The 25,564-nt window shown below is 42.0% G+C and overlaps 1 protein-coding gene across 4 annotated transcripts; it reads left to right on the top strand.

The window, feature by feature from the left end:
- siah1 (siah E3 ubiquitin protein ligase 1) lies at positions 1-25,323 on the top strand. Of its 4 annotated transcripts, XM_038705734.1 has the most exons (6): positions 2-158; positions 14,199-14,352; positions 15,289-15,345; positions 20,999-21,180; positions 22,186-22,482; positions 23,725-25,323. In XM_038705734.1, exons 2-6 carry the CDS (start codon positions 14,241-14,243, stop codon positions 24,094-24,096), a joined length of 1,020 nt encoding a protein of 339 aa, XP_038561662.1. In that variant the 5' UTR covers positions 2-158; positions 14,199-14,240; the 3' UTR covers positions 24,097-25,323. The 4 variants fall into 4 exon arrangements, with proteins under 4 accessions (XP_038561663.1, XP_038561662.1, XP_038561664.1 ...); XM_038705735.1 differs by lacking the exon at positions 14,199-14,352 and having other exon boundaries at positions 1-158; XM_038705736.1 differs by lacking the exons at positions 2-158; positions 14,199-14,352 and adding an exon at positions 9,643-10,022.
- The last annotated feature ends 241 nt before the right edge of the window (positions 25,324-25,564 follow it).

Raw genomic sequence — 25,564 nt, 5'->3', positions numbered from 1 at the left:
TTAACGCCTGGCGTCTCGTCTCTGCTGGAGGAGCAGTGCGAATGTGGAGGCTACGCTGAGCTAACGAATGAAATACGAGAAAGAGGGACCCTGTGTCTATCACCTCGCCATATATTCACCCATTTATCTGCAGTGAACTGAAGGATATTTCGTCCGAGGTAAGCGGGTGAGCCGTGGCGAGCGAAACATCGGATTTTCGAGTGTAACGTTAGTGTGTGTTGGGGGGGAAACAACAGCCCCGCTGTAGCATACGTTAGCCCCTTCATTAGCGCGCAGCTAAAGTTGGCTGTTAGCTAGCTATGCTTGGCAGAAACTGAGTAGCCGTGTCGGTAGCCTGTTTGCTGTCTCGGGTTTTTAAAACGCATGCCTGTCTGCCGTGTGCAGTCGATTGGCATGCCTGGTGAGCAAACACGCTTGTGAACGTCCACTGAACTGTGCATGAGAAACGTAAAGGTGTCGGTCTCTTAGCTTGTTCACACACTTGCTAAGCTACCAAGTCACCGATTCAGCTAGCTAGTATGCTACGGGGCACTGCTTTACGGCAAGACAAGGCCTTGTATGTCTGTTACAGTTAATGCTAGCCAGGCTACGCCGTTGTCTGCCTTGCCAGACAAGGCCATTTTGCTTTGAAAGCAGGTTAGTTCACGTCAACAAAACCCATCATGGCATTGTTTTGTGTAGCAGCGTTACTGGCATAACCTGGTTTGGTGATGACTGTGGAGGAAGTGATGACTAATGTTTACTAAAAGTAACTGTTAACGAGTGTGGGTGCTGACAGAGATCCACTGTGACTGTGTGTGTTTTGACCTGTCTCAAAGGGAGGACGAGTGAATGTCATATTTTAGTTGTTGTTGTTATCTCTTGGATGGCTCAGATCTGCTTTATTGACGACACACACGTTCACCTCTGTTTGCATTGCGAGTGCAGCAGTGTTATTATTGTTAACGTGGACACCTGTCGAGGTGCTGAGCTCTGCAGTCAGAAGGAAAACTAATGGTATCACAGTATGACATTTTATGATTACGTTACTTCAGTCAAGAAGTCGAGCCTCATTTATGACCACTTTTGTTTGTTGTTGTTCTGTCTGTTAAGTTGTCTGCTCAGGTTGAGGTGGGATGGATCTATGATGGGATTTATGTGAGGTCACCAAATTTTCTAAACTGAAAACACTGACATGGTGTACAGTATGTTGTCCAGTGCTAACATGAGCAACATCAGTTTACTGTTTTTCATGTGGAAGAGAGTCTGCTGTCATCATCAATGCAAAAGCTTCAGCTTCTAACATGAATGGCACAAACTGGGGCTATATGTTAGGTTTGCAAGTTCAAAAACGCTTGTCATTGGCCTGCACCCTGTGATGATGAGATGATTTACTTTGTTGCAAATATAGAATGAAAAGTGTTTGTTTTTTATCCTCAAGCCAAAAGGTTTCACAGCCTTTACACTTTTTAATGTGTGATTGTGTTAAAGTAAATGCTCCCTATTTGTATAGTGCCTTTCTAGTCTTCTCGACCACTCAAAGCACTTTTACACTACATCTGCATTCACCATTCGCACACTGGTGAAACTGCCACCAGAGGCAATTCAATATGCAGCCTGGAGGAGCAGGGGATTGAACCGCCGACCTTCAGATTAACAGGCAACTCACTCTACCTCCTGAGCCACAGTCATAGGACTTGCTGGTGCGCCTGTTTGCTATGGGGGAAAATAGTATTGTTATGTGCAAGAAGGAGATGTGGTCTTTGCTGACCAAGCTAGAGTACAAATTTAGATGTGTGTTCTGCTCTCTGAATTCTCTCTGACTGCATCTCCTTAATGGAAAATCCACAAATGCTGGTTAACACAGCTTATAGCATAGTTAGCATAGCAAGTTAGTTGATAACGGTTGAAGTTGTCCAGGCCAAACAGGTGTAACAAAACTAACAGGCAAGTCGGGTATGTCGATAAGTCTGTCTGCTCATGCCCTCACGGTATTGAGATGAGGTCTGATCAGCTAACATAAGCAAAACACACACATACAATCCATGGCAAGAAATATGGTCTCTTGATGTTTTTGCTGACTCTTGTCAATACAGTGGTGTTGTCTGGAATGCAGCAGCAGAGATGTACTTGTTTTGACTCTATGGTTTTCTGTAGCTTTTAGAGGCTTAGTCGTTTGGTAATGTAGCCACCGGGCTTGTTTTTCATATGTGGATGGATGTTGATAGATGCCAAGATGACAGGGATTTATGTCATGGATAGGAAAGACTCATCCTCATAAATACTCTGTACCTCATACATTGTAAAATGGTTTGCCTTTTCATATTTTGATTAGTTTGAAGTTAACTCAGCTGTAGTAGCACAAACTCAGGGTTGTAACTATTTGCAAAGATCGTGGTTTGACATCATTGTGCGATGGGACAGCAGGGAAAACAATAGATTTAATTTATTTTCAGTTAAGTAGAAAGTATGTAAATGCTTTAACAGGGGTGCACGGGCCACAGTGTGACAAGTCATTCAAACTTGGACTGCAATTAACAGTTATTGTCATTATCAATTAATCTGCTGATTATTTTCTTGATTAATCAAGATTGGCGCAGTGGCCCAGTGGATAGCGTCCCAAGCCTTTCACTGTGGAGTTTGCATGTTCTCCTTGACTAGCAGTCCCAAACCCAAAGATATCTGGTTTAATATCAGAAATGACAAAGACAAGTGCGAACCCTACCATGTTATGTTTTATAATTAAACAAGGTGCTAAACAATACATTATAAAAACAGATTACATTTTCTGTTGACTGACAAAACTTGACACATGTAGAAACATGCCAATCAATTAGTGTTCATTAGCACTGTTTGTGTTTCTGTGTAGAGCTCATGAGCCTGGTCTGTGGTCTGCTTTAGTAGTTGCACACATATCAGCAGTGTGCTATATCTTTTATAACTTCTCGGATATGAGTGAAATTTCATGTTGAAAACAAGGAGGGAGCGAGTTTACCGGAGTTGGCCAATGTGTGTGAGAGGGTGAAGGTCCGTGCGTGATTAGTCAAATGCTTTGGTAATATTTACACTCGTGTGTCTCACTTTCGTGGCGTCGTCCTTTAGAAGACAGCCATGGCAAAACAAAATATCTTCTGTGATACGTGTAACTTTTATGCACTGTAAAATGCTCACTGCAGTTCAGTTGGGAGTGCAACTAAAATATGCAAAAAGTTGGGAACTGATATGCACGTGTCTTAACGAATCCCCAGTTCTATACCCAATCCTTGTGTTTGGTGGATGGTTCAGACACCTGCCACATCAGCCCTACAGGTTATCAGTTCTTAGCTTTGTGCCTTATTATCTCTCCGTTATACAGAAGAAATTGAGGCTGGTTATATGATTAGTAGCTATGCTAACGGAAATTAAACTGATTTTAGGATTTTTGACAGGTTGTTGACTAGTCACTCCTAAAAAGACAAATTTTTATAATGTTTTGTATAATAACGATGAACATTTCAGAGCAGTATTCTTTTCAATTAAAGGGCACAGAGAGGAGCAAAATATTTTACAGACTCATTTATTTCTTTCCTTGCACTTTGTTTTGAATATAGGACCGACGGCAGAGGACTTGAATGGGAAATCATGCCTGACGAACTTACAATTCCGGTCGTGATTCTTTAACATGCCAGCTTTTTGTGCCAGTTTTTTCCTACTACTTGACTCAAAGTAGTTTGTTGTTTTTTTGCTTTTAAACATAACAAATAACACTACATAAATGAGTGTGGGTGATTTTTATTAGCAGCAAGAAATATACTCTCTTAACAGGTAGAAATCTGAGTAGAACCTAGACTCAGGGTGGGCTTCCCTGTCTGGTACAGAAAAGAGAGGGAGGGGGAGCACAATGCAAGTTCCACAGAGAGATGAAAAATAATAGTTATGGTAGTGGTAATAATACAGATATCAACTAATAGTATTAATTATAGCAATAATAATAACACCAACAATAATAATAATTGTAGCAGTGAGTGTCGAGTAGGAACATGGGGGGGGCAGCCGCAACCACAGATCCAGACTACAGCTCCGCGGGCTGAAACACCTGCAGAAAGCCACTGAAAGAGTGAGAAGAGAGAGAAGAAAGTACAAAATTACAGGAGAGGGAAGAAGTCCAGTTGGTAACATGCATTAATGGGATAAGAAAGCCTACAGATGGAGAGAGAAGCTCAGTGCACCATGGGAAGTCTCCTGGCATTCTAGGCCTATAGCAGCATAACTAACCTGAGCTATGTTAGCAATAGCTAGAAGCCAATAACATTTGTTCCCCAAAACGTTGTTGGCAAGTTGTAGGAATGGGGGCTGCGGGAACCTGTACAGTCATTTTTCAAAACCTGTAGGTATTTTAGCTGGCTGAAGTTAGTTGCATTTTCTCAGAAAAGACCGGAATCAGTCTAATTATACAGACAGTAAACATTGTATGTTAAGAGTGACCAATTAAATATATTGAGCTTTGAAAGCTAGGAAATTAAGTCTTATTTTGTCTTTGGTAACGTCTCAGAGGCAGCTGGTTCCAGAAGGGCTTTTTCCCTTTCTGTTATTTACATTTTGTTAAAACAATATCCTTAATGTTACTCAACACAAAAACACTGGGCTTACATAATGACCTTATAGGTTTCTGTCATGGACCCCCAATTTAAATAGTTTCAACTTTTGTTTTTGAAAGATGTTTTTTTTTCTGTCTATTATTTTGGCATTGCGAACGGGTCTAACTATTATCAGTGCGGCAGCAAATTCAGAACTCTTTGTAACTTTGTTTTTTTTTTTTCTCAATCACGCATCACAGAATTTTAAACTCAATGATTGGATTTTTCTTGCTGAAATGCACCCTTTTGAGTCGTAGATAATGTATACTTAGAAGAGTTTAATGCGTATCCAAGCTGTTGAAGCTAAACAATTGTGAGTGACATAGCATTGTCTAAAATAAAATTATTTGCTTTGGTGCTTTGTGGCACCTAAAATAAGTCCTCCCACTTTGTAACTCTAATGCTTTCAGGTGATATTTAATCTATCAAGGGGGTGTGTGTGCATTTGCGGATCTATGATCTAGCTTGTCAGCAGACATTAGCTTCTATGTCTTTTCTTCTTTTTACTGTCCTGGCGCATAAACGGCACATGGCCAGCGAACAGAGCTCAGCTCATCCTCTCAAGAATGACAGCTGCCTGATGCAGGAGAGGCGTGTGTGTGTGAGACACTCAGAGTGACTCATTGGCTCTCTAACAGTGAGGTAATTCTAGATCTGTTACTAATGCCAAAGGGAGTCCCTTGCTTTACCTCTCTCTGTGTGTGTGTGTGTGTGTGTGTGTGTGTGTTTGTGTGTGCGCGTAAGCACGCATGATACTCAGATATGCTGCGTGTTAAAACACAGGCTTTGTGTGTGTGTGTGGGGGGGGGCTCTGTGTGGCTTCTCCATGGTAACAAGCTGCAGTTGCCAAAATAAAAGAAGTTACAAAATTACCCCCCAAAAGGAGATGTTTGTTTTTATTTCATTCAGAAATTGACATTGACATTAGAAACATTATGCATTTATTAAACTTTTGGAAAAAGGTGTCTTTTTAGCAGTGGATTTCCTTAAACTTAAACTGAAAATAATAGATGCCTTAGATGATGATAATAAAAAATGAAGACTTATTTAATACTCTATATGATGTATATTATGTTTTTATATTGTGTACAAAATGGAACACAGGGTTGCTGAAATGACACGGTCTCATCCCTTCATAGGACCGGTACCATAACAGCACAGGTAAATGCATCAAAATCTAAGCGGCGGCTGGCTTGACTAGTTTGAGCTTAACTAAAGTTACCCTTTAATGATCCCCCGATAAGAAATTCATTCTCTGCATTTAACCCATCCTAAGAGGTGATTTATGTCACAAGACAGAATGGCACAATAACTGACAATAATTTTGTCTTGTTTATCTTGTTTCACATTAGTTGGAAAATGAAATGGATTAATCCAATTTTATTTTCACCCATCCCTAATTTAAAGTGAAACTGGATGTTATGTTTTCCATAAAAATGCAATGTCACATCATTTTGGATAATTATTATTTCCATGTCTGTGTTTAAAAAAAAAAATAAAAAAAAAAATAAAAAATTGGAAAAGCTAAGATAATAAATAACACCCAGAAAGCTTAGGACTAAACTTGCTAAAGAAGTCCACTCTGGAAGAACTAGAATCATTTGATCTGGGAAAATTTAGTTAGTTTTGATGCTCTCCACAGTGATTATGCACTCACCGTAACATACACCGTACATTTACTACCAGACTGACAACTTAATGCTAACCTTTTCCTCTGCTCCACTCATTCACTCAACCACACAAGGCTCTGTTCCTTAATGGAGTTAACGCTACTCTTATAACGGCACCTTTTACTTGTGCTGTGTATACAGTGTATAAGTGAATCATTTGCAGCCCATTGATATTAATGATCATATGAAATTTTTGTAGCGGTGCTCACAATTCTGCGACGGCGGTTCATCACTCCTGAATGAATAAAGGGGAAACACTGTGTGTGTGTGTGTGTGCACTGTGTACCCCAGTAAAATGTCAGGAAGGGATAAAAAAACAGATGCCACGCAAGCCTACTGTGCTGCACTATATTCTAGCGTGTTTTACATCCTCCCTGCCAAGGCGTGCTTTTTACATCTCCTGCTCACTAGTCTTGTTGTTTCTTGCTTCCTTAATTTCAGTTCAGCGATGCTTTATTAGCATGTCAAATTTTAAGACATTTGCTGCTGTAGTGTGTTTAAGATCTAAATCTCTTTCCTGTTGGAACCCCCTGTCTGTAGGTGATGAAGTGTTTGGGTCTGGTGGTGAACTGCTGCCCGGTCCAGATGGCTCATTGTTGTATCTGCTGCCCTGCCCCTTTAATAACACACTTTGGCATTGGTTAGTGTCACTAGTGCTGTTTTATAGCGCACAGTGTCACAGCAGGTTCTCTTTGTGTTTTGTAATTTTATTTTATTTTTTTTCTGCTGCTATTTTTTTTCTGCTGCTTTTCTAATGTGAACAGATGTAGTGTAACGATGGGGAAGGGTATACAGCAGTGTGCCTCCTGTCTTCTCCTTTTAAGCTGAACAAGTCTAAAGGTGCTTTCACACTGGTTGTTTAGTCAGAATCCAGCAGTTCCCATTAAAAAGAATAGTGTTTTTTTTTTGTTTTTTTTTTAACAAAAGGCATTGTTCCAGACAGACTGGGGTATGACGTGTATGTGTAGGCCATGATGACCGCTTCAGTAGCATGCTTAGCAAGAAACAGGGAGAGATGAAATGGCTCTGATAGAAGACTGAAACGATTAGTCGATTAACCAATCAGTCAATCAACAGAAAGTTAACTATTTTGATAGTCAATTGTTTGTCATCTATCATATCTCTATAAGAATATGTTTTATTGTGCTGTAGAAGAAAGGGGTTGATCATCCAGTGTTTCCTCTAGGATTTTTTTTTTTTCAGCAGCCGGGGCAGGACAAACAGCGCCCAGACATTAATATAAAAAATAGGCAACATGAGAAACCTCCTCCCTTCTGAGGTGCATTTTATTTGCACACTAAAATCCAAAAAGAAAAGTCTCCTCATTAGCTTAAAAGGACTAGTTTGCATCACTAATTGGCTTTACTAAACTCAGCTCCTCCAGTCAACTCTGTCCTTTCTTTTCCAAAACCACTTTTCAGACTGAAAACTGAAAAATAATTGAATCAGTCTATCCAGGACAGAGCTGCAGGCTACGTCAGTTTAGTCTAAGTTTGTACCTGATGTTCTCAACATTGGACAAGTAGGCAGTAATAAAATACAGCTTCCAGTTACTTTCTATATATTGAGCTAATGTTAAGTTACACAGCAGCTATGTAGCTGCTGTAGAAGTTTTCCTGCTCAGCTGCGCAGTCTGAATGGGAGATGGTAGCTATCTTAGCGCTAACCGGCTTCACTTTTCCAGCGGGTAGGAAACAACAGACTTCCTTGGTCTTGAGAGGCTAACACACTGTAACAGACGCCGTACATTTACTGCCAGAATATTTTCCTCCGCTCACGTTCACCGTCACTTTCTGTTGCTCGGACAATCAAACACTCGCTACGCACCTCCTGATTCAGAGTTATGCTGCTCTTATAACAACATCTGTCACGTATGTTCTGAATAGAACGAGGAGAGGAAGCGAGCCGAGCATTGAAACCATTTGTAGCACATAGTTTAATGATTGTGGGAAATTTTAGTAGCAGCGGTTGTGATTCAGCAGCGGTGCACTGCCGCTCCTGAATGCGTATAGGGGAAACTCTGGATGATCAAAATAAAACTATTGATAGAGTTATCAAAAATGGTTAGTTGCAGCCTTATGGTGACATTTGAGCAGAGATTAACTTGTGCTTCTCAGGGCACTGTAGAGCCCTGAGGAGGGTTTCATAGAAAGCCTTTTTCCACTTCTTTGTGGCTTCTAAAGAAGGTAGCGCTACGTCAGTGCTGTGGTTCACAATGGGCAAGTATGATGACAGAAAGACAGTGCAAGTGGACCACGGATTGGAACAATTGTAAACATTTTTTTTTTAAACTGCCTGAAAGCCAGCAGTGCCAGGCTATTTAAATCTTAGTATTCTGATGTTTTTGTTTTTCACTTTGGGAATGAAACACCCATGATGCATTGTTATTGCTATGTGTCTCTGTAGCTGTGTGCACTAAGCTAGCTATCAGTTTATCTGCTGCTGACAGACCGATTCTGGCTCCCAGTCATATTTGGGTTTCACTTGGGCTTCTTTTCCTGGCTGGCTCAGTTTTGTGTGTGTGTGTGTGTGTGTGTGTGTGTGTGTGTGTTTTTGGAGAGAGGGAGCCAGAGTGTGTGCAGGAGAGTGAGCCTGTAAAAGAAAGAAGGGGGCTTTAATATAGCTTGACTGATTCTAGAAAGTAACAAGTTAACAGTCGTCATTTTAATCCCCATGAGGAAGAAGAAATACATCTCATTGTTTTGATCTGCATATTGTGGTTTTTGGGCAAATCTGTAATTTAAAAATGCTTGAACTCAGTGGTAGGTTTAACAAAGTTTTCACATTCAGTGGTGTGAGTGTGATACGTACACCTACTGGATTACTTTGTGGCAAGTGGCGAGAGGGGACGTCAGTAGAAGGATAGAGTGAAAAGAAAAGGCAGTGAGAAAGTGAGGTATGGTGTCAATGAGGGCAGCTGGTAGTACAGCCCGCAGCCAGACAAGGCTGAAATCTGAGACTTGCACAACCACAGAGCCTGGTGGAGGGAGGGGGGTAGAGAGAGAGAAAGAAACACAAGTGTGTGTGTGTGGGGGGGAGAGAGAGAGAGAGAGAGAGAATGTCCATCCAGGAGAAAAAGGCAGAATATGCAGGCTCGAGGCAGAGTAAGCATGTAAGAAAGTGTAGGGGAAAGGAGGGAAAATGGAGAGATGATGACATGAAAGATGCCGGGCAAATAAAACTTCAGGAAAAAGAAATCAGTAAAATTCTGTGTGAAAGAGAAATAACGTGTTGTGGAGAAGAAGGGGTTATGTGTTCGGGTAGGGAGCCGCCAAGAAAGAAAGGGGAAGGGTGTGAGTGAGCATGCTCTGTTTGGACTGACATTGGATGCCAGCTTAGCTTTTCTCTGTCATGCACACAAACACACCCAGCAGCAGTGACACCTACCACACTCCAGGGGACAGAAAGACATGGCTTGAGGAAAAGAACGCAGAGGAGAAAAAGTCAGAGGGAGAGCGACTTTGTTTGGGACTTTCCCTCCTTTTCCTACCTTGCGAGCCTTCTTCTCTTCCACCGGAAACCAAGAGAAAGCAGGGCTTTTCTAATCAGCAAAGGATTATTCTCCCAGCAGCACGGTTACACCACGTACTATTTGTTTTTCATAGAAACCAGTCTTTCTTTTGCCGTGGGAATTTTGCTTTTGAGGTGCAAACCTGCAATTTTGGTAAAATGGTTTTGGAAGCAGATACACATGTTAAAAGCTGCAGTGTTGCGGGGCCAAACAGTCCCTGAAGCTCTGGCACCAGGAAGAACAAAGGTGAAACTTGTAAAAAGACAATTATCCAGTGCTGTGGCGATCTACAGGGACTTGGCTAAACTGTCCCATGTTGCCTTCAGTTCCTAGTGGCTGATTGGGAGCAGTCAGACTGTTGACTCAATTTGTGTTTTTTCTGTTTCTCTGTGCTGCAGTATATGCACTTAGAAACCTGCCTGGTGTTCCTTGTACGTTTGGCGTTCAGTTTGGCCTGATATGCAGGTCTGATTACTTTTTTGCTTGCTGCTCAACTGACTGAGGAACTAACTAACTAAAAGGAGTTTTAAAATGTAATATTTTGTAGTTTTTTGGATTCAGACACCAGCATAGGCACTCTGGTGTCGTCTTGTCCCATCCCCTCATAGGCTGTGCTGTTGGTTGTTGTGTGTTTGGGTTTTTTTTGTTTGGTTTTTTTTGTTTGCCCAGCTAATAAGCATTTCTGTTTGGACACAGCTGTCATTCTTTCATTACAGTTTTCCTGCGCAGCCTCATGAGCTTATGTTGCCTAAAGGGTGGACCAGGAGGGAGAAATGTGATCCTCTGTTTTGTGGTGTTTTGGGGCAGAAGCAACAGTGTGTGGTTTCCATGGAAAAGGCCAGAGAAGGGGGCTCTGTGAATGTTCTACCCCTATGTCTCTGGTTCAAGTGAAATCGAAGCCGGCTAGCGTAGCACTGCAAGCCCCGCCCTGGAACTCCTTGTTCAGACTCTTCTCATGTGTAGCCACAAGGAACGTGCACAGGACTAAAGGTGAATGAGCTCTTAAAATATAATGCTCATGACGGAGCACAATGCTTTATGTGTTAAGGCCAGCTGTCCTAGTACCTGCAGCCAAGGTGCTTTAAAATGTCGTAAATTCTTGTGCTTTGTCTAGCTTTAGCTGTGTGTGTGTGTGTGTGTGTGTGTGTGTGTGTGCGCGTGCGCGTGCCGGGAGCTTGCCAACAAAACTGTATGTTGTGACGGATTGTATGTTGAATAGTTTGTGTGTGGGTGAGTACAGAAGATGCTTTAAGCAGCAAGCATGCCTGTGTGCATTGTGAATTATATGTGTGTGTGTGTGTGTGTGAACTCTTTACAATGCGTGTGTGACTGAGAAAAGAGTGGGCCACAAGTTGCGAACAAAGAATGGCATGTTTGTTGAAGCTCAGCTTCTTTTCTGCCTCCCCCTCTACTGTTCATCTTTCTCCTGTTTCTCTTCTTCCAAATCCTCTTTCTGTATCTTTATCTTTTCCTCCAATTGTTTGCTACTCTTCCTTCCTCGCTACTTGTTTCTTTCCCTTTGTGTCTCTTTCTGTTTTATTCTCACTTTTCTGGGCTTCAGTGGTATAATCAGTGGTTTCTCAGGATCTTTCGTACCCAGCTGAAGGCATGTGTCAGTCTTGTAGCATGTGAATGGGTGGGTCTTGCTGTAGATTGATTTGGGTGACTTATAGTAAATGGTAGTCACCCAAATTTTTTGTTTTGAAAGCTTTTTGGAGTAGTTTTGTTTGGATAGATTGACGTCAGACATAAACTCGCCATAAGATGCCTCTGCTGTGGAATAGAAACACACACGCATGTTTTTAAGGGAGACTTGCAAAATAATCTTGAAATAGTAAAGGTTTTTATTGTTTTGATGAGCAGAAATGTGGATGCATCAAAATCGATTTCACTTTCCCGCCAGGACGGATGTTTTAATGTTTGCTCTTCCATTAGCCCAGAAGTGGCTATGTTTACATGCACTCAGTAATCCAATTCTCCAAGTACGATGTCTGTGGGTTTGCAAAACATTATTGCTTGCTGTGATCATACCTCCTGTTCAAAGAGGCCATTAAGAGATTCTTTCCTAATGCACCTTCAGTATAAGTAATGGGGGACAAAATCCACAGTCCTTGTTTTGATCAAAAATGTATTCAAATGAGTATTTTAATGCACAGTAGTACCAAACAAAGTTTTGTTGTGCCTTCTGATGCTGTGAAAGGTTTTAGTGTAACAGCCCCCCCCCCCCCCCAGTGTGATCTGAGACAAACAGCCTTAAATGCTAATTTACCAAATATAAGTGAAACTCTTAAATGACAGAGGTGAATATTTGTTCAAAATGCCTTTATCTTTCCCTGTGAAGGACAGTAGTTCAATTACTTGCTGTAGAGACCACCTCCACAATTTGTGACCTCTAAGGTTTCTTCCTCTCGACCAAAGAGTTTCCTAGTTGACTAGTAACAGTTCAAGCCATTAGTCGACTAGTTGTCAGACCTTTTTATGATATTAATTTAGTTATTAACCTTATTTTGGGCATCGGAAAATGGTTTGTTCCAGGGCTGACAAAGTATGTTATAAGTAACATTGTGCAACACTGTGCTACATAGGGCTGGACGATATGGCCAAAAATGTTATCACGATAAAAAGTTTCATGTCCTTCAAAGTATCAAATCTTTATTTCTTTTGAGTTTAAAGGCTCATTTTTGCTACTGAAGGAAATTTGAAGAAACCTGATGGTTAATTGTGGTTTAAACTCATCTTTATGGTCAATACTTGATGCCAAACAATGGATCACTTCACAAATCTGAGGTAGAAAATTCAAAACAATTATGATAAAATCTACACATAATTAAAATTAACTTTAATTTTTTCAATCCTTTTTCCTCCACAAAATAACCATCTTAATAAAAAATTAAGTCCTAATTTGTGTATGAATATAATCAAACATTTATTGAATATTTATTGAACATTTGTTATATTGTTATTTAAAAAAATTATATTGCAATAATTATTGTTTTTATTGTCCAGCCCTAGTGCTACATTTATAGAAAAATCCAAAACTGTAATAATGAGCCTTTAAAATATACAAGGGGCACAATGCGAGCCGTCTATTAATGACGAGAGTGGATTTCAAGTATCAACACAGTGTAATATCACAAGTCTTGTTTAAAAACACAGGAATAAATAACATCACAACAAGTACTCAAAAGACTTTTTAACACGATGGATGATGTAAACTTCATAATTAACTCTCTATAAACTCGCTCCTCTTCCGCTTGATGCCTCTCCTGTCCCCCCTGAATCCACTGTTTGTCACCTTTTCCCTGTCAAACTGGCCTCTATTGGTCTCGGAGCCTGTGCTCCGTCCAGGAAAACCTCTTCCTCCCAGTGGTCCTAAGCTCCTGTGCTAGTGGTGTAAAAAAACATCAGCACTCCCCCGGTACACTGAGCAAGTCTGTGCAGAGTCCGCTGCTAGGGCCGCTAACTAGCTAATGGCCTATAGTTAGCAGCAGTTTGGTATCAAGGCATTACAGTATATCAGGGTTTGTAGAAATCCTGGTGGTATGACTTTCTTTACAGTCACCTGTCTTTGTATTAAACTGATATGGTGATGTTGAGGTGATGTAGTGTACGGTGTTAAAGCTGAGCCAGCCAACACAGATAAATCTGTGTGCACAAAATCTCTGTACAGCCCAGTGACGTTTCGAGATCCGCCACAGCAACTAGTGTCATCCAGTCCTCCAGCAAGAATCTGTTCATTAGTCTATGGGTCATAAGTATTTAAACCCGTTGTCTAAGTAGGCTAACTCCATATTAGACACACAGCATTGTAGGCTAGACAAAGCCATACATGCTACAACGACTTCTATCATCAGCTGCTCAGCTATGTTTGTTTTTTGTTTGTTTTTTTTAACACAAATACGGTCAGTGTGTGTGTGTGTGTGTGTGTGTGTGTATACCACGGTGAAATATCAGGAAGGTATGGAAAAAATAGATGCCACCACAGCCTACTAGATTTATTTGACTTTGTGCTCACATGGTACACTGTTGCTATGTGAAAAAATATTGTAGTAAAATTGTGCTTTAAGCCTCCATTTATATCTGCTTCAACGTAGCTCGTGCAAAAAAATTTCTCCTTAAACACACTTCTTTTATAATGTAACTTTAACCACAGGAAGTAGTCTAGACAGCATTAGATTAAGATTATTTATTTATGTATTTATTTATTTATTTCAGGTTTATTTAACAGGGACAATGCACACACATAATACAGTAGAAGAGCAAAGTGCCTTCCCGCTGCAACATCTTTGGCATGTGTAGGCTCGCATGTGTGTTGCACAATACAGTGTAAAATCTGCTAAAGCTGGATTGAGCCATCTACATGGCAAAGAAATGCCTTTTGCTGTGACTAAATTGAAATTCTCCAAATATCTTTCTATGAAGATGCTTACACTCAAATCACGATGCTAGAGGGCTCAGTGGTCGATGACTGTCAGCCATCGGCGATGGACGATGAGCCCAGCCCTACTAGGACTAGATTCTGAATGTATCATGATTGTGTTTACCACTTCAGGAGAGACCTCTAATCCCAATACAGGTATTTCAGGGTTTTGTCACAGTTGTTGAAGCAGTGTAGGTTTTTTTATTTATTTTTTTACTTTAGATAATGACTGTTGATGTTTGTTTCAATAGAAAACAGCTTCTCCGCAGCAGGTTTAGGTGATAGGCATCATTAGACTTGACCGTGTGGTAAAACGCAGTAAGCTAACACTGCTTTAAAATCGTAGCATGAGTGGCAGATATTTAACATTCTCAGGTTAGACTGAGATTATCTTGAGCTAATGGCAACTATGTGGGGACACGCACTCATGATAAAAATCTAGGAAAACAATGTCCTTAATGATGACTCCATTCTGAAAAGGTTTATCAACTGTGTTTGTGAACAGAGTTCAGTCAGCTGGCAGTCACTTCTGGAAAAGATTTGCATCAGCATATTATGATCCTGACACAGTAGTTGGGAGCCACAGACTCATGGATGGAGCTTTTTCTGCTCTATGAAATGAATTAACAGCGTGGAGTCAACAGACAGCACAGTGGGAATCAATGATTTTAGAGCTCTAGTCTAATCTACATTGCATTAGTCGCGCTCTAAGTGCCTTTAATGCCTTGAATGAGCTTGCTTAGTCTATGGAAGTGCACAAGAGGGGCATAGCCCTTCCTGGTCTCTTATTGACAGAGATGGCAATCATAAACATTAGGCCGCCATCATGTAAATCAGATCTGCTTCATATGCCAACTGACTTAAGCATTTCTGATACCCATTGTCAGAAATGACAGAACCAGGCTTTCACTCTGGCCAGTGAACAAAGATGTTCGTGTACCACAGAGTACTGTGTATTTGACTCACTGTTAACTTCATGATTATTGTAGGGTTATTGTTGTTTTGAGTCCTAGCCAGTGTTTTCTACCCTTGCTTCTCAAAGTTGTTTGTTTACCTTTAGCTCACCTTTACCATTTTTTTTTCTCTTTTCAGAGGTCCCCACATTTCAAGAGAAGACGAAAGCCTTATTTGGAAATCTTATGGACGAAGGTGGGTATTTATATTGCTGTTAGTGTTTTTTTTTTCCCACCCTCTTCTTCTGACCCTCTACAACGAGTTTGATGACTGTTGTTCCAACAGCCTTTTCAGTTGACAATTCTCCTGTGTGTAGCGTTTTGTAGTTGACTTGTTTCGTGTTTGAGGATTTGGAGCTCCCAGTTTGCACCACTTAGGCCAACATATAGCACCATTTGCTCTTTCTCCAAAACAGAGAGAGGTGTGCAACATGATGTCTCTGTGTGCTTCTAGCCTTTTTGTTTTGAAATGTTGTTGGACTGTGCATGTGCATACTTGATTGGTCCAGGAAAATAAGTTATGTTCAGTCCTTTCCTCTTTGCCGTTATGCTGCTCCTCATTAACGTGGAGGACCGTGTGCCAAGTCGTTGTTTGTGTCTGCTCTTCTGTCGTCATCTTTCTTTCACAAACTCTGTCTCCCCAGCCCCCCCCTCCTCCCTGTCCCACACCTTTTATTGTGCCTTTTTGCTGAATGTATAATTTTGGTATAAAGCCTCATTAGAAAGGTATTGTCCCTAATGACCTGCTGCTTCTTTTCAATGTCCACGTTGTGAAAACTCAAACCCAGAAGCATTGTGACTCCAACTTCAGGCCGTTAAAGCCTTTTCTAAGCCACTTGCTAACAACAAAAGGGCATTGGGGTTAGCTTTTCTGTACTTATCTTGGCAGTGTCACCTCTTAGCCCCGCATGTGCCAACTGAACAAGTGATACTATATTTATCCCCCTACTGGCTTTTTAGCGGGTGTTGATACTTGTTGTAGCTTTACGTGCTGGCAACTAGCTATTGTAGCTGCTGATAGCAAGGAAATCGACATTTGTCACAGGCATGCACACACTATAACGTGTCATCAGCGTGGAAGTTCTTCCCCGTGTATGAAGAAGACAACGCTTGCAATTTGCAATTACAGCAAGGACAAAATAAGTTGTAACTTGCAGAGCAGCTTGACTGGGATGGACCCCCCTGGTATGTTAACGGTTGCCAAAGAGGTGACCCATTTTAGCCCTTTGTAGAGAAACGCAGCGAGAGAGATCTGGTATTATGTTAGAACATGCAGACACAGTGGGTATTTTAAGCACGAACTAGGTAAATTGGTGAACACACCTGTTGTTGCCGATTATCATTCCATACCACGGTGGTCTCAATTATTTTGACAGCCGATGTCGTTAACACAAGGCTCACCTTCTGCTGGAAAAATGGAATTGCGGATGAAAAAATGTGTGGGTTTTTTGAGCGACTTTATAAAACTGCTGCCAAACAATCTCAACAAAACAGACGCATACAGGGGGAGAGATGTGCAGGTCCGAAGGGAAAAGCCAGGTGAGCAGATTAGCCTACACTGTCATTTTGTGGGAAACCCTGAGCTGTATTATTCTGCAGTTCATCTTCGGTTGCACTTTATTTGTAGAAATAAGCTCTGTTCTGTAGCTTAAGCAGGAGCACTTTTTTTTTTATTTATTTTTTTTTGAGATGTGTTTGACTGAGAGCAGGTCCTCTTACTGCTGCAGTTTTAGAGAAAATGTAAAAGTTATGTAATGGTCTGTGTTTTATTATGAACAAATATTTGCATGGACCCAAGTGAGAATAGCCCATGTTTGTGCTGGTGCTAATGGGGATTCTGAAGAAGAGAATTATGGCCAGGAAAAAAAAAATTTAAATCTGTGCATCTCTAGTGAAAAGCAGTTAGTGAATCAGAAGTTGAAATTATAACATTACAGATGAAACCTTCATAGTTGAAACAATGAACTCACAGTGGGATTGGGTGGGGTCACTCAAAAGTTCTCAACTCAGACTACAAAGCTCCTGGTTGAGGTCTAGTGTTGATCTACTTCAGTAAAGTGTGTTTAGCCATACAGTTAGTCTGCTAGACAGCTGACTGAGCTGAGCTTCTCTTGCGTGACAGCAGTAGCCATCAGCCACACCCAATCTACACAAACTTCTGCACACAGACAGCTGGCAGCTGGCCTCTGATCTACAAATCTGCTAATACCATAAATACTATCGAGGCTTATTTAAGCATGGGGGTTTACATTTTTCCAAATATTTAAAAAAAATTATAATTTATTTACAGTTTACTGGGGTATTATGCTAGAGGATGTTAAAGCAAAGAAATGTGGCTTGTGCCAAAACCCCATTGATGAGTGCGCTATAAATGAGGGAGAGCGAGAATAGCGAAGCAACAACTCGGAGTCAAAAAATGTATCAGATAATGGCTGGTGTGGACAACAATTTGCGCAGTGAAGAGGAGGGGGAGACACTGCTTAAGCGATCCACAGAGGCTGTTGTTCAGCCTGCTGGGCCGGGCCAGGAGAGCAAAGAGCTGGTCTGGGGCTGGGCTCCGGACACATCACATGTGGGCATGCACTATTATGCAAAGTGCATGGTATGGGTCAGTTGTATTCATTCTTGCAGTGTCACTGTGAACTGAACAGAGCCAATTGTTTGAACTAGAAGATATGTTAACATTACACATGATTAATTGGCTAATATTTGTTTAAATTAATAAACAATTGTCAAATAAACCCAGCAAGTTTCAAACTTGTGTATATGCACACAATCCAAAAAAACAACTATTTTAAATCCATTTTTATTGGACTAGCAGGAATTAAGACAAACTCAATATTTATGTCTCATGAAGCTACCAGTCTACAGCAAATGACCCTTTACCACCAGTTCTGATCACAGCATCGTCTTCAGGCTGTGTTTGCCAAGCTAGTAACTGCCCGTATAAAGCTACACTGTGTAAGTTATTTCAGTCTTGCATGCTAGCTGACTGTGACCCTGGCCTCAGCCTAGCTGAATGTCCTGAGCTAATTTGGTTCCATTGCTCTTAGTGCTGCTGCTAGCATGCTAGCCAGCAAAGAAGTTCTATTAATAGCTACTAAAGCATTATCTCCACCACAGCAGGCACAGTTACAGCTAGCTAATATGGCCTCTCATTAGGGCCAGTCTTTACCTCTGTAGTTGGCATGTGTGCATGCAGAAAGCTTTACCCTGACAGATGCACTGGCAAAGCTGCCAGCTACCAAGCTAGAAGTAAAAAGGGAGGCTTATGCAAGTAGTGATGTAGATAAAAGCATCACATTTGGTATTCACGGTTGCTGGGCGAGCCCAAAACCTCCTGGGAGTGGTCAACGGGAAATCATAATCACTGAAATTTGAAAAGGCTTACTCAGTAGAAGCATTGAAACTGATGACTTTCTTTATAGTGCTGTGCTAAGACGACTAAAACTGATCAAACTGAGATTTTAAAAGTATGCTTTAAAATGTTAATCATCATAATAATCATTGAATTCTCATCAAAAAGAGGTAAAGAAAAAACACACCCCATTTTAAAAGAGAATTTAAATTCTGCATTAACCACACTGATTCTGATACACAAGACCACCTATGATATTCCTGAATCCAGCAGTGTTTTCTATTTGACAGCTTTTAAATTGTTACATTAGCTGCTAGGTTAGGCTGATTGAGCAGCCAAGACTAAAGCTTTGGCAGCATTTTTCTGGTGGGTGGTAATTTCCCAGCTGTTGTCCTGTCTGTCTACATATTGCTGCACTGTCTCACCACCTGATTCTCTTATCTTGTCTTCACCTCCCACACAAACTGACCTCTCTTCTTCTCTACATTTTCTCTCCCTCTGTTCTGGCTCTCCCTGCGCTGCGTCTGGCTGTGGGTAGGGCTATAAAAGGATGAACTATGCCAGGTAGCAGAGTAGGTGGGGACATAGCCATCCACCTAAACCCTGTGCTGCCCAGAAAAAACCTGATATGAGAAACATCCTCTTTATCTTTCCCACCTTTTTATCTCCACACCCATGCTGTTGTGTCCACTCTTTCACTCATTTCATCCCTCTTCTCTCCTCCTCCTTTGTCCTCCTAACTCATCCTCTATTTCTTTTTCCATGTCCCTATTAAATGTTGAGCTCTTTCTACCCACCACTGATGTTCTTGCCCTGCTTGATAATAAACTTTGCTGTCTCATCCCCCCACCCCCTACTCCCCCCTCCTTTTTTTATTTCTCCAATAGCTCTTCTTCTGCTCCCAGTCCTCAGCACATACCTATTCTTCTGCACATCATGTTTACTCTCCTCTTCTCTACCCTCTCCTTTTTCTCTGCTCCACAGGCCATCCCATACTTAACCACAAACCTGTTACCAAGGCAACTGCACAGCATGATAGGAAACAGCAGCTCCACACACACACAAACGCACACACACATACACGCCACATCTGAGTTCACTACTGTCTGGTGGTTCTTTTTTTATGTATGTGACTAAAAGTCTGTGCAGCTCTGACTTGTTGCTGGTACAGTAATAGACCTGTTGTACATGGTCGGCTCAGGCCGTGCAGAGGCAGATGGGCAGATGCTCATTCCTCATATAGCACCATAAGAAAGATGGTGTAGCCCCACTCACCCCAAACCCACCCCCGTCTGAAGGCTCCAAATGAAATCCAAATGCCTGTGGTTACTAGTGTCATACTGGCTTGAAGCACTGTGCTAACAGATTACGTAGCCTACAACAGTCACACAGGGGATTGTGGTCAGATGACTAGTCTAGTTTGAGACAAGTGGGTAACCACAGTGATTACTACTTTAAGGCAGCAAAACTGTTTGGTACAGTAATACATAAATCGTTTATCATGTAAAATCATTTATCATTATATTTACCCATTGAATCCATGACAAATGTAATAATACTGTCACATTTGATCAGAGATTGGATGCTTTATTCTGAATGGGGTAGGTGGGTGGTGTGTGTGTGTGTGTGTGTGTGTGCTAAACAATGCAGTATATAGCCAACACACATAGTGGAGAGTGGCTCTGCTTGACATTGTACTGCTGCAAGAGCTACAGAGCCTAGTGAGCATCACCGATCAGATGACTGTAGATAAGCTTAGCGTGTACCTGCACGTCCTCATGTAAACTGAACTGTGCAGCTGGTGAAAGGGTATGAGGAGGAGGGCAGTTGTATTTCCCACCAGGACAAGACTTGATCATTGGGGGTTAAAGTGAAGCTGTGATCTCTCACCTGATGAAAGCTTGATCACCTGGTAATCCCATGGATTTGAAACTGCTGTGGTTATTTAAATACTATTTAATCAACAAGGTAAATAAGTAAAAATGAGATGACAAATAAGATTTAATGTCATAGTCACATGTCAGTCAAGTGAGCAGAGTTGCCTGTCATCTTTCTCTTTTTCCACAACAGTTTCCCATCAGCTGTGTTATATGTGTCAGAGGTATACAGCCAGGCACTAAGAGGTCATAACTCATAGATGTGCGGCAAGTCAGAAAGAGAAGTTACAAGGAGGGGTCTAGAAAATTGTCTATGCTTCCCTCTGCAATAAAGACTTTATCTCTGATGTAGTGTCCCATAATGTGCTGTGCATTTTTTAGGATTCCTGTGGGATTCCCAAGGGATGGAAGTCAGTTTTGTTGTTCTAGGTGGGACTGGAGCAGGCGGGACAAGAAGTTTTTATGTATAAGTATGGCGTTCTAATATGAATTTACACTAATTAATTTTTGTACATGGAACAGGATGGGGATGCGACAGGAATATTTCTGTTGAGTGAGTTGGGACCTCTCAGGTCACCCTCTAACAGCCCCCTCTCCCTGTCTCCCTTTATCAGAAATGAGTCGCCAGACTGCCACCGCGCTGCCCACAGGAACCTCCAAGTGCCCCCCCTCTCAGCGTGTGCCCACTCTGTCAGGCACCACTGCCTCCAACAGTGACCTGGCCAGCCTGTTTGAGTGTCCTGTCTGCTTCGACTATGTCCTACCCCCCATCCTGCAGTGCCAGTCCGGACACCTGGTAGGTACCATCCAGCCTGGAAAGTAAGCAAAGCCTGTAGTTGTAAGCAGTATATTTTTGATGTCATCAAGTGTCTCACTTGCTCTACATTTTAAGGTGTGTGTGTGTGTGTGTGTGTGTGTTGTACACAGTTTGCTGTTTTGTAAAAGAATTATTACCATGGGTTTTAAAAACAAATAGTTTCCCATTGTCCTGCATTTAAACTCAGTGAGAAGCTGCACACAGGTGATACTGATTTCAGTATTCTAGCTACAAGTATGTTCGTGCTATGCACAAACATTAATCATGCAATTTAACATTTTAATAAGGTCTGGGGTTCAGTCATACATCATAACAACCGTTAGAATTATTGGACTTTTTGAATTGCGATGTTATTAATCTAATGGTCAGTATTCACTCAGTAGGACCTTCAGAAATTGGTGTTGGTAAAATTAACTTAATATTGATTAGTATTACTAATTATAACCCCTGCGGAGGGGAATAAACATCTGTCTGTCTTGATGTAACTTGGTCATGTGTCCTCTACTAGAGTAACTTTTTTTTAACCACTATATCTAACTGTCTCGCTGAAAGTACTGTTTGATATTTAAAACTAATTATGTGATCTTTTAACATGTGAAAGTATTCAAAGGGTAAAGACTAAAATGTAGCCCCACAGTGTCACAGGGCAAATTCTTGGAACTTAAATGAAGGTAAATGTCTGCTGAACAGTTTGGATCACAAGTAGGCGAAGCAGTTCAGAATAATAAAGTCATCCCTGAAGATGCTTCTTTCGGCATACGCTGCAGATTTTAACAGCACTATTAGAGGATAAATTGGTTTATGAAAAATCTCATGGTGGCTACAAAGACAGTCTGTCCAATCAGTTCATTCATTCAAAGACTCAGCTTGACCAGATCTTGGGTGCTTGGCCATCTGATGACATTTCAGCATCCTCTCCCACTGTCTGAGAAGAACATCTCGGAGGATGAAAACTACTACACTCGTTTTTGTGTCCCTTCCCAGGTGTGCTCCAACTGCCGGCCCAAGCTCACATGCTGCCCCACCTGTCGAGGCCCCCTGGGCTCCATCAGGAACCTGGCCATGGAGAAGGTGGCCAACTCTGTCCTCTTCCCCTGCAAGTACGCCTCATCGGGCTGCGAAGTCACCCTGCCTCACACCGACAAGACGGAGCACGAAGAGCTGTGCGAGTTTCGGCCGTATTCCTGCCCCTGCCCCGGCGCCTCTTGCAAGTGGCAGGGCTCCTTGGACGCTGTCATGCCTCACCTGATGCACCAGCACAAGTCCATCACCACACTGCAGGTCAGACATTAGTTTGTCTCCTCAGCTTCTCTTTCAATCCAAGCTTAACAAGGACGTACAGTGTCGTTTGTAGAAGCAAAGATGAGTCTGAAGGGACACTGGTAGCATCTCCATTTGGTTATGTTTGTGTTTTTGGTAAATTAAGCTTCACGACATGGTGAAGGAATGAATCCTTCAACGAGAAGCCTAAGGGAGTGTTACATTACCTCCTGGGCATTGTTAGAAACAGGACCAGCCTGACAAAAGTGTGTCTTTGATGCCACAGAAACTAAAAATCAAAAATGTAAATTTAAACTGTTTTGTAATCTGTATATGTTGTGGTAAAGGAACAAACGTTGTCTTGTGTACCGTATTAGTCCAAAGACTAAATACTTTCTTTTAAAATATATGTGATTATATTCTAAAAGTAAAGAGTGGATTTTTGTCAGTTTGCTGTTTCACTAGATCTAAACCCAGGAGGAATTAAAAATGCTTCTTTTTGGAGATTTGTCCATATATAGAAAATGTAGTATAAATAGTCCTCTGCTTGGGTGTTGAGACTGCAAATACATTATTACAAACTATATAAGTGTGGAGTTTATAAGTTGTGAGCATTTAGCAGGCATGGGAAGTTTAAGAAAAGAGGCCATTGGGTTGCATTATGGGAAATGTAGGATTCAGTGTCTTTGGAGCTCAGCCCATTTTAGGGACTTTGTCAGTGTACCTCAGCCGCTGTTGCTTTTTGATTTTGATCGTTCTTTTTTTGACTGTGTCTTGTGAGTCTTTTATGGACATCCACTACTAAATCACTGGACAACCCCTTTAAATGACCACCAATCAGACTCATGCACATCATGTTCAGTCCATAAGGGGCAGCTGTTGCCTGTCGCATGTTCAGGATCCTAAATGTGTGACTCCCCAGACATCATCAACAGTTGGCGTTTTCCATCTGTTTCACACTTACCCCGATGACATCACCACATTTGCTAGTGTTTAATATACTATGTGTGGCTGCTACCTGATAAATGTTAAGTGAGAATTTTCTAATTTGTAGTTGTGATAGCTCGTTCTGCAAAATAACTAGCTTGAAAGGTGTGTAGAAAATAAGCACTTTTAGGGTTCCCTGGGAAAGTAGTAGAAAGCCTGTTTTTGCTGTGGAAAGTATTTTCCTCAAATGCTTCTCATGTTTAGAGATGTCTTGTTATATAGTAGCCTTGAGAAATGATGACTAAACCTGTTCCACTTGTGTGCGTGTCTGTCCAGGGGGAGGATATTGTGTTCCTAGCCACGGACATCAACCTCCCGGGCGCGGTGGACTGGGTAATGATGCAGTCCTGCTTCGGCTTCCACTTCATGCTGGTGCTGGAGAAGCAGGAGAAGTACGACGGCCACCAGCAGTTCTTCGCCATCGTGCAGCTCATCGGGACCCGCAAGCAAGCGGAGAACTTTGCCTACCGGCTGGAGCTCAACGGGCACCGGCGCCGCCTGACCTGGGAGGCCACGCCACGCTCTATCCACGAGGGCATCGCCACGGCCATCATGAACAGCGACTGCCTGGTGTTCGACACGTCCATCGCACAGCTGTTTGCGGAGAACGGCAACCTGGGCATCAACGTCACCATCTCCATGTGCTAAGAACTTTGAAGAGAAGAAGGTCAAAAAGTTACAGATTGTCAGGGGGCATTTTTTTAGGGGTCAAATCAGTTGTGACCTCACAGCGCCTCCCTCCCCCCTCTCTCTGCTTCACCCCTTGAGATGTGGAACTGGACTGTCTGATCAGGCAGCCGTGGAGGCTGAGGGGGTGGGATGGATGGATGGATGAATGGACAGATGAGTGGAGAAATGAATAAACATAAGGACATGGCTGTGTAGTGATGGCTGTAGACTAAACACACACACACACACACACACACACACACACACACACACACACAATATATGTGAGACTCATGTACGCATGCAGTCTCGCCCTCTCATGGTCATCAACACGGACGCAAACTGAAAAGCTGTTCAGTCAAACACGCTTGTCAAACTCCCGTCTCTTCAAGTGATTTCCCACCACTCTCATTGTAGTGTCTCTCTTTCTTCTCTTCCCCCTCTGTCATTGTCACACATTTCAGACACTACAGCGCTCTGACATTCACTCAGATGCTGGAGGCTGGTCACCTCTGAGCAACTATGTCCCTTGACAGCTACGCACTGAGGAAGACTCAAGCTTTGTTTCAGCTCAGACTCCTGGCCAGTGCTGAATAGACCCCCCCCCCCCTCTTCATCAATTCCCAAGTATTTGTAATCCACCTCAGTACCTGTCAGACCTCCTGGATCAAACGGTTCACACGCTACCGACACGTGTAGGGCTACAACAAAAAGTGGCAGTGACTAGGTTTCACAGTTTCATGTGTTAGCCAGCTCATACTGGAACCCAGAGCCAATGAAGTTCCTGTTCGCAGACTGAAATGACTACCGATGGCTGGGATTGGAACCGTCACCCATAGACGTGGATGGCTGTAGCACCCATACTCCAGTAAAGGAACTCAGTCTTTAGACGATCCGGACAGGCTCATCTGGTTTCCTTCCGGCCCACACCTGGTCCCCTACCGGTCCACCCAAGGCTAAAGATTGTGCATTGGATGCTCTTTAAATAGTTGACTGTCGTCGTTGATAGTTATTAGAACAGACTCTGCTCTCATACTGTGTGGATTTAAGAAGGCCGTCAGCTACATCAGCCCTGGATTTTGTTTTTTTTATTTGGTTATTTCATGAAGTGGACACGGAGTTCACACACACACACACACACACACACACACACACACACACACACACACACACACACACACACACACACACACACACACAAACTCACGCATGCTCTTTGCATTACAGGCTGTGTGTGCAAGTGTAATAGTGGATGTAATGAATGTGTGTCGGAGCATGTTTGACTGAGGTTTGGGGGGGGGGGTCTTATTTTGTTTTTCAGAATGAGGGAAAAACACTGCATTTCAGTTGTCAGTTTTCTTTTGGAGTTTATTTCCTAAGTCTGTTTTTTTTTTGGGGGGGGGGGGGGGGGTTTTTGGGTTAATTATTTTAGTTGTCTTTTTTTTGT

The sequence above is a fragment of the Micropterus salmoides genome, unplaced genomic scaffold, assembly GCF_014851395.1.
Source record: "Micropterus salmoides isolate LMB-PRFRI ecotype aquatic unplaced genomic scaffold, ASM1485139v1 Ms_hic_scaffold_8, whole genome shotgun sequence".
Taxonomy (NCBI): domain Eukaryota; kingdom Metazoa; phylum Chordata; class Actinopteri; order Centrarchiformes; family Centrarchidae; genus Micropterus; species Micropterus salmoides.
The sequence above is the reverse complement of the archived record's forward strand: the minus strand, read 5'-3'. Positions and strand labels throughout refer to the sequence as shown.